This window comes from Ylistrum balloti, unplaced genomic scaffold (assembly GCF_031769215.1).
Source record: "Ylistrum balloti isolate Yb309-2 unplaced genomic scaffold, AGI_CSIRO_Ybal_v1 Utg370342, whole genome shotgun sequence".
NCBI classification, from domain to species: domain Eukaryota; kingdom Metazoa; phylum Mollusca; class Bivalvia; order Pectinida; family Pectinidae; genus Ylistrum; species Ylistrum balloti.
The window spans coordinates 177,426-193,681 of record NW_026782246.1 but is presented as its reverse complement, the minus strand read 5'-3'; the positions used below and the strand labels follow the sequence as shown (position 1 = coordinate 193,681).

The following is a 16,256-nucleotide window of genomic DNA, read 5'->3' as shown; positions in this document are numbered from 1 at the left end:
AAGATATAACATAGCCAAATAATGAATTAGTGAAAACTACACGACTTAAATGGTTGTTCTTCTTTGATTCGTTAGCGATGTTAGGGGCCAAAAGTGTTGAAATCTAGGAATATTCAAATTAATCTTCGAAATGTTTTCTCATATAAAACATCTAAAAGTCATATCAAGTAAATATCGTACCTACCTTACCCCAGGCCACACTGGATGTGGCCATGTCTAGAGCGAAACTGTCCCCGTCCTTCCCAAGGGCCGCAAAGCTAATAGGGTTTGTGCCAAGAGATCTCTATTAAAATACAAATTAAAAATACTTTCATTTACAAAACGACCGTGTTCAATTTCTTCGGGTTGGTAATGTCAGAAAACGAAAGTTTTAACATTTCTCTTTAGATAATATCGGGGAGTTTGAGAAAGCATGTTGTCCTTCTCAATGTTGTTCTTCCTTCATGGAGTTTGATCGATTGTATGCAAGCCGCAAGTTCAATTGAGTAAAAACAAACCGACATTCACACTTTCCCGCTTCTTTTATAACCATATTAAGTTCTTCGTGATCATAGAAACTTACGGTTTTGGATCGGGTTGGAATTGTCACCGATGAGGAATTCGTCATTGACATACCCTGAAATTCATGCGAGCAACACTTGAAATATATAATGCGGAAGTAACATAGGAATAAGTTCTTTCAATTTCTCTTAGACTTCAAACGGATCCCCACTTTTGACGCAAACTTCTCTTTGTCGCAATGGTATGATATGGTATTGATTGGACGTCATGCCGAATGAGTCTATAAAGACGTATAAATATATTCATCGGGCTATAGGTGTATTTAAAGAAAAATATATGAACTCAAAGCATTAAAACTGAACCTAAATAAACAGATGAATAATAAACGAAGTATAAAACCAAAAACCAGTATTATCTATCGTTGAGAATTCTGAGATTTTGTATCATATCAAAATCACTAAAATAAACACATCGATAATAACATAGTGAAAGCAGTTACATTTTACATACTTTGTAAATTATCTTCCTTTTTATCACACGTTACACCTTCTGTAAGTTTATAGAGTTCAACATACACACCAGAAGACCTTGTTCTGTTGCCCGGAGGCTGTACCAGCCAGCTATCCCGTAATGATTTGAACCTGAAACAAAAGCAAGTATGTAACTACGTCAAAGTAGTTTTCCTCTCACACTTTCTATCTTACATCTCTACACAATCACATGTCAACTTCTATGAGGAAATGTAGTAAACTATCGAAATATGACCCAAAACGTGCAGACTTCAATATCAGGTTAAAGAACAGCAAGGGCTTGCAAGATTTATACTATTTATGCTCATTGATTGAATGTGCTGAAGTCTGGAACGCAAATTAGGAAGATGATTAAAGGCCAGAATGTACTTCGTTCAAAACGGGGGCCACCTAACTTGAACTTTTGCTTTAAACAAAATCCAAACCATTCTGCATAAGGGTCTGTGCCTCAAGCCATGGCAGACAAAAACAGTATATTTATCATCATATTATAATATTTTGTCAGTGGGAAGACTTGTAGCACTGTACGCAGCTGTAGACGTTATTGATAACAATGGAAATCACATCATATTAAAATCTAGCTTATCTTCTGTGTGTTTCAACCTAAACGAACCAGCCTATTTTGTTTTAAATTCCGAAACCTTACAAGAACAATGTGAAAGATATTATTGTCGTTTTTATTGTAACATACTTTAACGTTTGATTATAGGGTGGAATAAAAATGATTTGTATGTGAAAAGTGAATATTTTGTATTGCTTATTGAATGTTTCCAAGCAGCAAAGAATATGAACAGAGAAATGAATGCAAAGACGTTCCGGATATGTAATAAAATGGTGAGGGATGGCGAAAGACTAAACACATATGTGTTGAAAATTTTCTTTAAATATCTAAATACATATAATAACTGCGAGATATAAAACTTGGTGCACGTATTCAATAACTAGGTACACAGGTCTGTGTAGATGTGTTGACTCTGTATCAAACATCAGAAACCTAACCGCACATCTCGCTATCTGTGTCACTGCACAGAAAATAGCGATTAATTACACACATAGCATTTATAGTTCATACAGGTGCCCATTCGCCACCTTTGCGCAAAAAAGAAAATTTTCTTCTGTGATCCGATAGGTTATTTAACTCCGAGGAGATAAATAACTTTTTGCCGTGTAGATTAACTATATTTTCTTCCTCGTGGTGACTGACTCCGTCATCTTAAAAAGCAAATTTATTTTCCATTTCCGAATTTTTTTTCAGTGTTTCTAAATTGATTTAATGTTACATATATGATTTCTATATATTTATATATTGTTGATTACTGTAAACTTACCTCTGACAGTAACGATTCCAACACCAGCATTTTTAGCCTTCTGGATAGCCACGTCCATCGCGTACTTCCCTACTACGGGGCCTGCAAAAGGATAAACGTCCCGTAACATTAACATACGGCCTGAGCGTCGCGTTAACTAATTACCTCTCTAATGAAGTACATGTCATTCTTTTTTCATAGGTTAAAAGCTAATTTATCTAACATGGATTTGTAAGAGGAAATGCTAAATGTCACGGTAAAGGTATGTTATAAACAACAGCAGATCAATAACATGGACGACAAATTTTCTCATTCAATGGACAACTGTGTTAAAAAGATAAAATAATTACATTAGATTTACCAGAACGTAAATTAATGTAAACAACCAAAAATTATCTACAACATTTTTTTTTCTCATAAAACAATGTTTTTAGACTTAAATGAGAATATAATAGACAGTGTTCAAGATATACCACATGCAATTTTACAAAATATATCACTCGCATGATTTAGAACAAAAAATTGACAAGATTAATATCATACAGATTACCGTAGATAATTATTTCAAATTTAACTAGTTAATTTTTCATACATGAATAAAATGAATTTAAAATAACTTTGAAATTTGGAAACTAAACTAATATATGGAATAGATATTGAATTATTCTAAACATCATCGTCAAATCTTAATAGGAAAATTAGGACAACTCTTTAGAAACTTGACCATACAATTTTAACAACATAAAAGGATAATGCCCAGTGTTTTTAGTATTTTTTATTTATTTAATTAATTTTCATGTTGAACTTACAAAATTTAAACCCTAAAACACATTTTTATTTTACTTATATCATACGTACCCAATAAATTGTTGCCATCGATAAGTGCTGTAGCTACGGTTTCCTTGACAACAGTTGGCTCCTTTCCTCCTCCACACGCGACCCCGTTCTGGACTTCTGACGTGTAAACATCTATCAAAATTATAACATAATATTTTAAACAATATACACTATCCATTAAGTTGTATTCCTGTAATACCTCTCTAATGATTTCAAGGATTGAAGTTTTTCTGGGGGTGGAGGTATGATCTTGGCAGATCGAGTATCTCAACAAAACACATTAAGAACATACCAACATGGCAACATAATCACAATTCAAATTCCATAAAAGTAGACCAAAATATGAACAAAAGGAAGATTTACACCGAGACTCCTGAAAAAGTACAAAGAGAATAAGACCATGTGCTCAGGAAGAGTAAGCGTCTTCTGCTTCATTGACGACACCCGCCATGTAAACCTTGGTCAATCCTAGTAAGTAATGTCACGTTTCCAAATGCGAACACTATATTCAACAACGGAACCAACAGACAACCTAATAAGCACCAAATACGTCCAGCTTCATGTCGCAAAAAGAAATAAAATATTTCTCAATGAGATCACTATGGCGACCATAAAACTTCCCCATAATTTTCATCAACCTTCATCTTTTGAACCCTTGTGTTAGGAGCTTGTCAGTCATTTGACGAATTAAGCTGAGGAAAACACATGATATATGTAGACATACAGTCCCTGACGTAAACTACGCGTACTGTAATACTATACAACATACATCTATTATGAATATTTTGCTTGTATTATGACAGAGATAGCATTCAATCTTTATAGAGTTTACATATCATCATTTACATGATGCTTCATATTTATTCATGCGAGACGATTTCATCAATATTTTCATTTTCACTGTAATGTTGCTTAATGCTATATTACACTTAAAAATAATTTTAAAACACTTAATATACCTTACTTCCGTTACTTGTGCCAATGGCTAGCTGTCAGATAGAATTGAATTCAGTACTTTCAATGTAATTTTCCAACACATCTTATTCACATTAACACGAAATATTTCCGTTGGAATTTTGGATCAGAAAAAAATGACAGATACTTAACACTTGTACAGATAAATCATATGAACAATTGCCTATTTTTGGTTTCTGACGTGAAAATTTTACGGCATTCGACTTTAAATTGTTCTTAATTTAGTAACGCCCACTCGGCCATTTCACACGCCCCTGTCACGTCTCCTTCCTGTCTGCATTACAACAAGTGAAAATTTAGATTTATACAAGACTGGGTAAAGTTTTGTGAAAAAACTAAGACTCAAACACTGTATCTGATTGGACCATCGATCATTTATCTCACTTAAGGACGCCTTTTTTTTTTTTTTTTACAAAACTCATATTCAAATCAACACAAAAATCTAAGAAGGGGGTGGGGATATTTGTGAGTGATATTTACCTATTCGGTTGAGTCCGTGGCTGTAGTGTCCACGGTAATCTGCAGTAACAAGAAGGTCAGACATAACTCGTGCGCTCTCCTCGGTTGCCCCGCTGGCCATCATACAGCTGACAACATAGCGGTCCAGCTCGGCCATACTCACGACAACCTCGTCCATCCCCGCCATTTCCTACAAGTATATTAACAATACAACGAGTATCATAGAATGACTGTACGACTGTGTTTGAAGTCAACCGTGTTATACTCCATGCATTACTGAAGCTGTAACGACCTGCGGTGGATAGATCTGCGCGCGACACGTGTCATTAAACTTCTAAAAATTCATGAACAATTAAACGAAAATATATATCTATTTAAAATATTCTATCACAAAATCTCTCTAACTCGGATTGGTCACATTCAAGAACACGTTCGGGACATACATCTGCTACTTTGCTTCCTTATAACAAGATCATCTTAAATAATATATCACTCTTTGCAATAAAATCTTTTAATCAATTGAAAAAAAAAAAACACACATAAAATGTAAAGGACAAACCACACGTGTATATAAACACTGTGTAGTGACACCTTTCACATCGTGATAGTGTAGGACTGTCAAACACCAGGCTTTAATTCCATTCACACCTGACCTCTTTTAGCACGCCTATAATGACAATGCATTGAACTACTTCAATTTTCAGGTTGCTTTTTGTCGAAGATAATTTATTTTGTTTACAGTTACTACTTTAAAAAATTCACCTTTATTTGTGTTCTAGATAAAAGAGTTCAATATTTTGCTGAATATCGTTGTTTTTTTTATTCTACATTTAATCTAAACTTCAATAAATGGAATTTGTCATACTTTCAGCCGAGATCACACGTGAACCCGTCGTTATACCTGTGTGTTTAGTGTTATTTACCGAAGGAGTTGAAGCTGAAGGAGGATATCACTACGACTATGATAAGACACAAACCGAATTAACCTCTATCTAAATATAGATGGATATTATGAGTAGTGACCTCAGTACCACCGACAATCGAGTTAGCGTTGTCCTTTATAAAATTACTGAATTCACAATGAAATTTTCATAGTCGTACGTAGCACGGACTCAAGTATGTGTATATCCTGTATTCCCACTTAGCCCACATTATATTTTACAGGTAAAAAATGTGGGCTAGAAGGAACTGGTGTGTGTTTAAGAACAATGGATTTTAATTGTCTTAAAAGTATAGTCTCTTTTATAAAAATCAGTACAGTTTACATGATATATGTATATAAGGGTAAATCTTTGATATTTTCTTATATATTTTTTTAACTTAAATGCATTGCAAAATTATTTCACGAAAATAGAAATATTCTCACTTTAACAGCAATATTGAAATAAAAACGTATACATCAATATTTAGACTATACCGAGACATGTCTATCACAGAGGCAATGTCGGTCATTATTATGATCTGAATCACTAACGATATTCAAAGGGAATTTTTAATGATTATACCTCATAAATGTGTGTGATTTAGCATCATACATAATACACATTCATGTACATCGAAGCATGGGTGTAAGATTTATAGGTAAATACACATACACTACATGCATGTGTGCTGCGGTTTCAGGCAGTACATCTGTGCACACCGTAGAACATGTAGAATATACATACATGTGTGTTTATGTCTTACTGTCAAGATTGTGCTCAATAGTTTCCCATATCTAAGTACCTAATATCATCGTTTCTTAATTGTTGTAGATAATATTTTTATTTTGTTTTATCGCGGGAAAATATCACAAGAAAATATTATTAATTTGTATATCAAACACCGCGGACTGTTGCAAGACTATTTTTCAAACAAGTACGAGGGGTTCCGAAAGGAGTTACGATCATGGGGTAAACATGAAGTATGAGGTTGACACTTAAGTTGATAACACCGTACATACGTACCCTTTTGACCCTACAACGTCCCGGAGTGATACAGGACGGGTTTGCTTCAATCCTAACACCACTTAGAAAGATGACGTCTCAAGGACAAGGCGTGGTCGCCCGGGAGGAGTTGCACAGTTATGTGGTGCGGTGTATGGAGGCGGTAGGGACCAAGAGGGGGCACGCAGAAGCACTTGCCGATCTTCTGGTGTCGGCCGATTATCGGGGTCACTACAGTCACGGGCTCAACAGATTAGGTACGCTTCAATGTCGCAAATACATAATATTGTACACAGCGTGTGGGTTTCCCCCCTGAAATTGTCTTGTTGTCATTCCTGCTGTAGGGGGAGGGGTGTACAATATTATATACGCAGGTACTGTTCAAAGTATATTTAACATATTATGAGTGACTATTATCTACGTTAGTACCTATGATAAAGAACGATATATAATAGCAACTAACAAGAATGATAAAGTGTGATCGGTACCTGTGTGTGTACACATTATTTTGTATCAATTTTAGGAAATAATGACTTGAGCAAGTCATAATCCCGTATCATTTTATATAACAATGCATGTAATTTAAATACATGCGATTGTATCAACAACAACATACATATAGTTAATACCAGATGTTTGAAAGAAAATGTTATTTTCAGTATTCGATGTGTTTTTTCCCGCACATGTTTTTTGTCTACACGCTAAAATGTACATGTAATTGTTCTATTTAATTAGCCCACCATCATCAGATGGCCGCTTATCGACAATTTAGTGTCCGTGGTCCGTCCGTCCGTTAATTATTTTTCTTATTTATTCTTGAGAAGTAGTTGATGAATCTCTTGTTGTCTCTATTTCTTCAGAAGTACAAAATGGATTTTCTTAGATTTCATATGTAGGGTCCCCACGGTCCCTTGTTGTGCCCATTTGATTTTGGGTCTGATCAGAAAAACTTAATGGCGTATTAGCGGCCATCTTGAATTTTGACTTTGAAAGTTTATTATCGCTATTTCTTAATATCTACTGTATAGATCTTTCTCACATTTCATTTTAAGACTAATCGGAAAAACAAAATGGCCGACAATCTTGGATTTCGCCTAATAAATATTGTTATCTCAAATTCTAAAGAAGTATTGAATATATATCTCTCAACTTTCATACGTATGTTCCTCTTGGTGTCTCCTCGTGCCCGTTTGAATTTGGGACTTATCAGAAGAAATAAAAATGTTATTCAGACGGCCATTTTGGATTTTGCAGGTAAAGATTATTGCAATTTCTGTAAAGGAATATTCAAATGTCTTATAATTAAGAGCAAAAACAGAGAAGAGAAGGGAAAAGATCTTAGTTTCAAAGAGCAAATAAAGATCAAACAATGGTGGGGGCTAAGATCACTCTTAAGACTGATTAAAGCCTGATGTTGTATAAGGTATGCAAAGTACATGTAGATACATGTGTCATCAGCTGGTATATATGGTCATTAATATGCAGGTCATGACAGTAGGTCATAACCTACATCAGATATACTTGAACAGCCTGGTAATAAGAAATGTGATACTGTTACAGTTGTTATTGTCCCTTAAATTTTGTAATACTCGTTATCATTATATACAAATGATGGTCTCTCTCGCGCGCGTAGTGATATGACGTTAGGAATATAACGTCATCTTATATTACACACTTGACTCGAATTTCTTTCGTTTTAAAATTCCTCCGCTAAACGTAGTCCATGTGTCAATGAGATGTTGGTGCAAATCTTTGTAAAAGAATTGAAATTTTCTTTTACGAAATCTCCGTAGAAATAAACTTGGAATTTTGTGTTAGCAAATGAAGTATTTAATATATGTGAAATATTGTAAGCGTGTTTTTCGTTTTTGTTGTTGTTATATCATGAAGACTGAAAGAATGGTGGTAGTTTTGAGATAGGCAAACATAAGTGTTCTCGTTGTTTTTGTGTCTTTGAACTTAGGAATGGATGATAAAAAACATATTTCGTTTAGGTTTTACTGGGGACAACTTCAATTTAACTCGATAGATTTTACAATTTACAAACTGACACAATTTAGATTTGCCTAAATTTGGCAGTTTAAAGCTACATTTCTACACAATAGCTGTTGTAGGTCATCTGAATCAATGACAACAGAGATTGAAAAGCTGTTACATAAATAAGTTCATTGTTCGGTATATGTCTATAATTAAAAGTTGAAGCATATGCCGTTTTTCACCCAAGTGTCTTTTGTAAATTATTTTTGTCATATTTTAGACATGTATGTCAATGAGGTTAAAGCCGGAATGACGTCAACAGGTCAAGATAACGAACCAACCGTTGTGAAGGAAACGATAGCAACAGCACTGGTGGACGGCAACAATGTGTTAGGTAGGCGATGAAAAACTGACAATATTTACTGAAGATGCGAAAACAACACATTTTTAGAAGAAATTTCTGATAAAGCAACCAAATGCACATGGGTAGAGTTGTATTTGCAATGTTTCTTTTCCAGTCGAATGCCATTTTTTTTGTTCTTATCATACAAACAGAAAATAAGGGATGTCTTAGGAGCAAAAAAAGGAGGTATTTTTACTCAAAATTCATGAGAAAGGGCACATTAACAAGAGAAAGATTAATATCGAATTCAATTCAAAAGAGACCAAGATAATAAGACCGCATCTCGAACACAGATAGTTAATTGTTTCATTCGCTCTATCACACAACGGATAGGTCGTAAAGTAAGAAACGGGAGAATGAAAAAAAGCAGTACGGTGTATATACATGGATGAAAAATCCCCTTGGAACAGCATAACGTAACGAAATATGTTTTCCAAACCTTCACTTCTGTAAAAAGTTTTTTAAAAAGCTCTCAGTCATATCAACTCCAATATAAAACCTGATCATGCCATCAACGTGCAGCTTGTCAGTCGTCTTTGTGATCTCATCGACAAATTGTTCGATGCTCGTTAGTTTGCCTGTTCCGTTGTTGTATACCTTTTGCTCATTTAGGAACATGACATCATTTACTTGGTTTGACCAAGACCTTCATGGCGGATGTCTTCGGTGAAGCAGAAGACGCTTACTCTTCCAAAATACCTATACTTATTCTCATTGCTTGTTTTCGGAAGTTTCCGTGTATTATTTTTTCATAATTTACCCTAGATTCTGTTAACATGTTGATATTTTCTTGGTGTGTTTGTATTTCCTAGTAATCTGCTATGATATCGCGAACCTTATATATTTGAGACCCAACCTCCAGAAATTAACTTTTTTACTTTTCATAACAACTATTGTTCACATCTTCTTTGATATAAACAGTATCAATATTAAAAAAAAACAAAACAAAATCACGATATATTAAAGAAGTCATCATGTAGTGAAACATATAAATTTCGTATCCGTGTTCAAATGCATCGTGTTGACACCGTCTATATCCGTATCGTGTACAGGCAAAGTCTCATCTGGTTGGCTCTGCATTGCTCTGTTGTAAAACTGCATCCTCATAAGAAATTAGTCATCTCCTATTTTGACAGGTTCACATTGTAAGACCCACGGAAACACTTAGTCGGTTAGTTTATGTAGACAAGGTAATGCCTTATATTTTAATATTAAACAAAATAAGTTCTTTTTTTCTGAAATTTTATCGCTGCCGTTGCCTGCTTTTTGTTTTGAAAATAAAGATAAAAAAGTTTGGACGATTGTCGTGATTAGCTCTTAATTTTAGAGACAATTGTTTTCATTGATTACTGCATACATCATCCGTGTTTCTTTTTAACTGAAAAAAGTGTACTAAAATAAGTGTAACCTTTATCCCATTTCAAGCCAATAGTGAAACCATTTTATATGTTTGTCCATAGGACCTGTGGTAGGAAAATTTTGTATGGACCTGGCCTTGAAAAAAGCCAAGGAAGCAGGAATAGGGTGGGTCTCCGCTCGAGGTATGTGGTACAATTATCAAGTATCTTTATCATCTTAGACAATTATCCATTCTCGAAAAACCTCTTGTTGCAACTCATACACAATGTTGACAGCATCACGGAATTAAGGGAATAATGACGTGTATTTGTTGTTGACGTTTTTTACATTAGAAATGACCTACATATACTTTATTACCTCCAGCATTCATATGTTTTTTTCTACATTGATATAATTCCTTCCTATTACCATTGATTCCAGTCACCTGACAGCATTCTCTACTTTGCTGCTCACTAGACAAATAGAAAGTGGCGGACAATTTTGTAATATTTCCTTGATTTAGAAATGAAGTAAACAGTAAATATAAGCAGAGTATAACCAAACCAAGTTTGTTTATTGTTTATTTTTACATATACATATGTACAAATATGATTCGTATTGCTTTTGATTGCCAGGATCCAACCACTTTGGAATTGCGGGTTGGTACACTATACGTGCAATGGAACAAGGAATGTTGGTAAGTAATAATCCATTATCATAATATTGTAATATTTGCAACTATGGTTTAATATTACTTACTGCTTACGTACTATTATTTGCAACCCCTTATGATACAATGTAGTATTACATTTTGCGAAAAATGTAACACGATCACAGTTTGAGGTGACTTCATTGTGAAATGAAAGATATTTGAAATAAAATATTGATTTTGTTTTTGGTTCGCAATGTTTAGAAATATTATGATCTAAAATAACTACTAATTGTCTGAATTCTGTTATAGCAGATTGGTTTATTCTTGTGCAAAATATAAATTCCTACATGTTTTCGATTTATTTGAAACGTGCATCCAGATATACACCTATTTATTAAATCTATCTTTCTTGCCATCAACAGGGAATGTCTTTCACCAATACCTCTCCTTTAATGGTACCAACGAGGGCGAAGGAGGTGATTATTGATAAAGGAACTGCTAACTGGAGGAATTGTTGGCAGAAAATTCGATTTCTATATTTTTTGTTCTACCAGCAAAAGTTTTATTCATACTTGTGTTTTCTTTCCTTTCCAACAGAGTTCTCTGTTGTGTTTGTTCTGTTAACAATTTAACCACACATATCAACTGTTCGATTCTTACTGGTCGTGTCTTTTTAAGAATGCTCTCTTTAGGTTTTGTTATGCACTATTTAACAATGTATCTATTTTTTGTTTGTTGCTCGTTTCTAGTAATTGACCTAGCACTAACTCTTGTATGTTAAGAACTAGTTGACTATCGTTTGAAATCTTATATCGTGTGTATAACAACCCATAGTATCCAACGATATCAAACACATTGTCTGTAACAAATTACAGAAACCATGCAATGCGAAAACGCCATTTTTCTTCTCCATCAAGATGTTGAAAAAAGTGATGTGGAATGAAAAGGAATGTGTGGACCAGTTTTTATCAAGCACTATGCTTAAGCTTTATCAATCGTTAGGACTGGTAACTGACTTTTGGTCTTCATATCCTCGCTGAATTTCATCTAATGATAGAGTGATAAAGTTTTATATATTATTGTGGTTAAAAAAAACTTTTGTACTATTCCAGCCCACTTTGGGAACGAACCCGATAAGTTTGGCAGCACCAGGTAACAATAATGATGCTATGGTATTAGATATGGCCACGACCAGTGTGGCCCTCGGAAAGGTAAAGAGTTTCTAGGCAGTCAACTTAATATATGGTTACCGTAAAGTCGGCGATTTTCGCGAGGATGTAATTTTTACTACTGATTAAATTAAATATTAAGACACGAGTGTATAAGATGTCCTTTTACATCCAGATCACGAAATCTTAATTCTTTAGAGTATAATTCGGTCATTTGGAAAGATAACCACGAATATTCCGGACTGTAAAAATGACCAGACATACAATAATGATAATATGTATAGTAATAGCATTGCTGGTTATTTCTTATCACACAAAATATCAAACCAGTGCTAAAAGATATTTAGATCATTAAAAAATAGATAAAAATATGCTAATACAGATAATTATATAAGTACATATATTACATCTAAATATAGTGCACAGTATGTAACTTTCATCATTCACAGATAGAGCTACAAGATAGAAAGGGGGAGCCTATGCCGTCTGGATGGGCATTGGATAAATCAGGGAAGGTATGTTAATTCTAAATTCTCTCATATAAAACCTTTTAAACCATCTTTATTTCCAGATGTTGTCGGATCTCTTCTTCAATCATATTAACAATAAGACTCAAAGCATAACTGACGAGAAGGACGAAATACCAGTATTATGCAGTTTAACTTATTGTTTAGCTCTATTGTATATGATTGTAAATTTGTATTGAAGGGTGACATTTATCTACGTCTTTTGTAATCCTCTTAAAAAGTATTTCATCATTAAAATTCCAACAAATCTTATGTAACAATATTTACCAAATGTAAATATTTTTCTTTGGGTTTCTATCTCTATAATATTTTATGAAAACTTGAGCTTCTGAAGTAATTAAAGAATCATGTACTTTTGAAATAGTTTTGAAGATAGATTGTTTACTTTGAAAAACGAAATGTTGATGCTTCATGTTATTAAAATACATTTGAAAAATTCTCTTAGTCTTATTCCCCCCAAAACATTTAAAAAGAAGATAGATTGTTTACTTTGAAAAACGAAATGTTGATGCTTCATGTTATTAAAATACATATGAAATATTCTCTTAGAAAAATTTAAAAAGAAGATAGATTGTTTACTTTGAAAAACTGTTGATGCTTCATGTTATTCATATGAAATATTCCCCCAAAACATTTAAAAAGAAGACTCCCATGTTATTAGAATACATAAAATATATGTCCAACCTTTAAAAACGAAATGTTGAAATTAAAATACATATGAAATATTCTATTAGTCTTATTCCCCCTAAAACATTTAAAAAGAACACTCCCCATAAAATTATGTGCAACCTTTAACGTAAAATTGGCGCCCAAATTTAGATCGCTATCATTATTCAACTGCATGTTGACCCCGTAATCCGCTCCGAAAATAATAACGTGTTTTGTGTTTAATTTGTCGTGAACCAGAGAACAACACATGATTTTCTCCATGTTATTTAACTTGAACAGGAAACTCACGAACCTAGCCAGTACGCCGGTCTTCTTCCTCTCGGTGGCACTGAACAAAGCAGTGAGTAGACACTTTGATCAAGTTGGTTGAAAGTATTTTCCTGGAAAACGATAAATCCCCTGAAGAAACGAAAACATATTTCGATATTGATATCATGATTTACGACCTCCACATTATGTAAGCTTAAGTTCCGCATCGAAAAAAGCATAACCTTATTTTTGTTTTAATTATTCTGTCGATATAAATAATGTGACTATAATGTAATTCCTTTGTTCAGGTGGATATAAAGGCTACGGTCTAGCAATGATGGTAGAGGTTTTCTGTGGTATACTATCCGGATCAGCCTTTGGTCCTAATGTACGCAGCTGGAAGGAGTTTAACAAGAAAGCAAATCTGGTATGTTGCGTCAAACGTTTATCTTTCACAATTCGGATGGGTTTGGAGATTTCAAGCCCAGCAACTTCTTATCTTGTTTCCCAACAATCGGATAGTTTTTGGGAACACATTTGTCTTTTTTAAACTTTACAAAAGTATTTAATACTAGTCATACAAACCAATTTCTTGTTCACTGTAACGGATGTCTCGCCTTTTTACGCTACTTATAGCTATTTATTGTTATTTCTTACTGGAATTCATTCTTGAGTTCCGTCGTTTCATCTCAATTTCATTTGGGGTGACACTTGCAACACATGTTTTATTATATGACTGTGCTGTCATTTCAATGATTGCAGACCTTTACAAGACAATAAGTTGCAACATCTAGTAAGATAGCATACGTGTAAAACATCTTTCAACCGGTAGAACTAATTCAACATTTCGTGATAAATGTTTGGTATATGGATGGTTGGATGGTACAGTGGTAACATACTGGCCTTTCACATATGCGTCTGGTGTTCGATTCCCAGAACGGACATGGATGATAAGGGTCACCTGCCTGACTAAGAGGGTTGATTTTCCCCGGGCATGCTTGTTTCTTCCTAGCATAAAACCCCATCACAAACACGAGTGGTTAGTAGAAGCTGGATAAATTGTTTTGCAGTGGTAGTAACAGAGTAAGCAATGATTTGTGTTCTTTTAAAATGACATAGTGAATCCATCATACTATTACATGTTTTCTAGCTGCCATAAGACCTCATATAGCATTTTTGAGTTGGTAACTGCCTGTATGATACTCGTGTTTGTTACTCATTGTAGGGTCAGTGCTTCATCGCTATCGACCCCAATGCTTTCGCAGACGGCTTCTCGGACCGAATGAGTTCCCTGATAGATCACTGTCGTAACCTAGACACGGTAAGATACATGTATTCAATATATTTTTTAAAAAGCGAATGACGAGGGAAACTTTTAAATCAATTAATATGGCACTATTGATATTATTTTTGGATTTCAGGCAAGGTCAGGTACTTGTAAATTCCACTATTAACTTTCAGTTACAGTTATTGAATGGAATTCGTAAGGGACGATCATTCATCTCACTGAGGTTGAGATAAAGATGTTTTCTACTAAAACAAAAATGAAATAAAATAAAACAAACAAAGCTGAACTTTTATTTCGTAATTCAGTGAAAGAAGTTTTGTTAACTGCATTCCGATTTCTTTAACACAGGCAGAAGGTGAGACGGAGGTACTAATTCCTGGAGACCCAGAGAAGAAGCACATGCAAGAATGTGATGGTTTAGGAGGCATTCCTTATCATCCAAATCAAATAAAATTTGCAGTACGTATACAACCATCTTCGCAATCTTTTCAAATATGTAATATTAGCATAAAGTTTTAAGTGCTGCGTATTGTTATAATCATTTTGTTTTCCATCAAATATCAGTTTAATAATTCAATATTGAATACTTCTACTTTTTCGTTAGAATCCATATCATATCATAGAGACTTTTGGATTTGGATGGATGTACTGTTTTTGTTAGTGTTAGATAATAGCGCTTGGGTATCTCTATCTAAGCATTATGAGAACATCCAAACTGGTGTATAATTTATATTTAAGAATATAGAGAGTCGCATATTAAACATTTTAATAACAATAGAACAATGTTTTATGTAAGAGTAGTTACTGACATGACATGTATAGATGTAGATCCCAAGGCATTGCATTTCCATAACCACGTGTGTAATATCAAACACTGATACAGACATCAGTTACAGCATTCTTTTTGTGATGACGATATATGCATTGCTGTTCTATACCACACTATTCAAATTGTAGAAATGTTATCACTACTAATCTAAGGGGTTCAACGATGTCTGTCTTTGTTAGCTAAATAACCATTTACGAGCGTAAGGCATATGTCTTTAAAACAAGTATTGAAATTCAGTTATTTCTGATTTGTTCAACTTGCTAAGAAATATTTTAACAAGTCTTTCTTTGACCACGCACGCTTACCACAATCCTTATTTATTTTCAGAACGAACTGGCGGACAGACTAGGAGTCAAGCCTTTTGAAGTCAAGTAATTCTAACTGTAGGAAATAAGGTTATGAATAAGCGCTTGATGTAGATGGACGAGTGAGAGGTACTAAAGAAGACTGTGTTGATTTTAAATGGGATGATATGGCATTTCAAATATATATCACAGTCGTTATTTTTCACATTGTTAAATTTTCATGAATATATATGTTTAGGTTGTTTCAAGCTTTTGTACGTATTGTTGTTATATACTGTACGATATATGTTTACCATCAATAAAAATATCAACACGA

At 34.0% G+C, this 16,256-nt stretch overlaps 2 protein-coding genes across 2 annotated transcripts in view; one reads left to right on the top strand and one right to left on the bottom strand.

Moving 5' to 3' along the window:
* LOC132553636 (uncharacterized) overlaps positions 1-6,782 on the bottom strand; it is a 21,687-nt gene extending 14,905 nt beyond the window's left edge. The window contains exons 1-7 of the mRNA XM_060217896.1: positions 6,556-6,782; positions 4,631-4,799; positions 3,197-3,307; positions 2,360-2,440; positions 1,081-1,142; positions 563-616; positions 185-283 (exon numbers count right to left, since the gene is read on the bottom strand). Coding sequence (XP_060073879.1) covers positions 185-283; positions 563-616; positions 1,081-1,142; positions 2,360-2,440; positions 3,197-3,307; positions 4,631-4,796 — 573 coding nt within the window. The 5' untranslated portion in view covers positions 4,797-4,799; positions 6,556-6,782. The remainder of the gene's footprint in view (positions 1-184; positions 284-562; positions 617-1,080; positions 1,143-2,359; positions 2,441-3,196; positions 3,308-4,630; positions 4,800-6,555) is intronic.
* Positions 6,500-16,256, top strand: LOC132553634 (uncharacterized oxidoreductase YjmC-like). Its single transcript, XM_060217894.1, has 12 exons — positions 6,500-6,791; positions 8,792-8,905; positions 10,375-10,455; positions 10,888-10,949; positions 11,327-11,380; positions 12,017-12,115; positions 12,523-12,588; positions 13,549-13,609; positions 13,827-13,945; positions 14,744-14,839; positions 15,155-15,265; positions 15,963-16,256. Exons 1-12 carry the CDS (start codon positions 6,515-6,517, stop codon positions 16,008-16,010), a joined length of 1,188 nt encoding a protein of 395 aa, XP_060073877.1. The 5' UTR covers positions 6,500-6,514; the 3' UTR covers positions 16,011-16,256.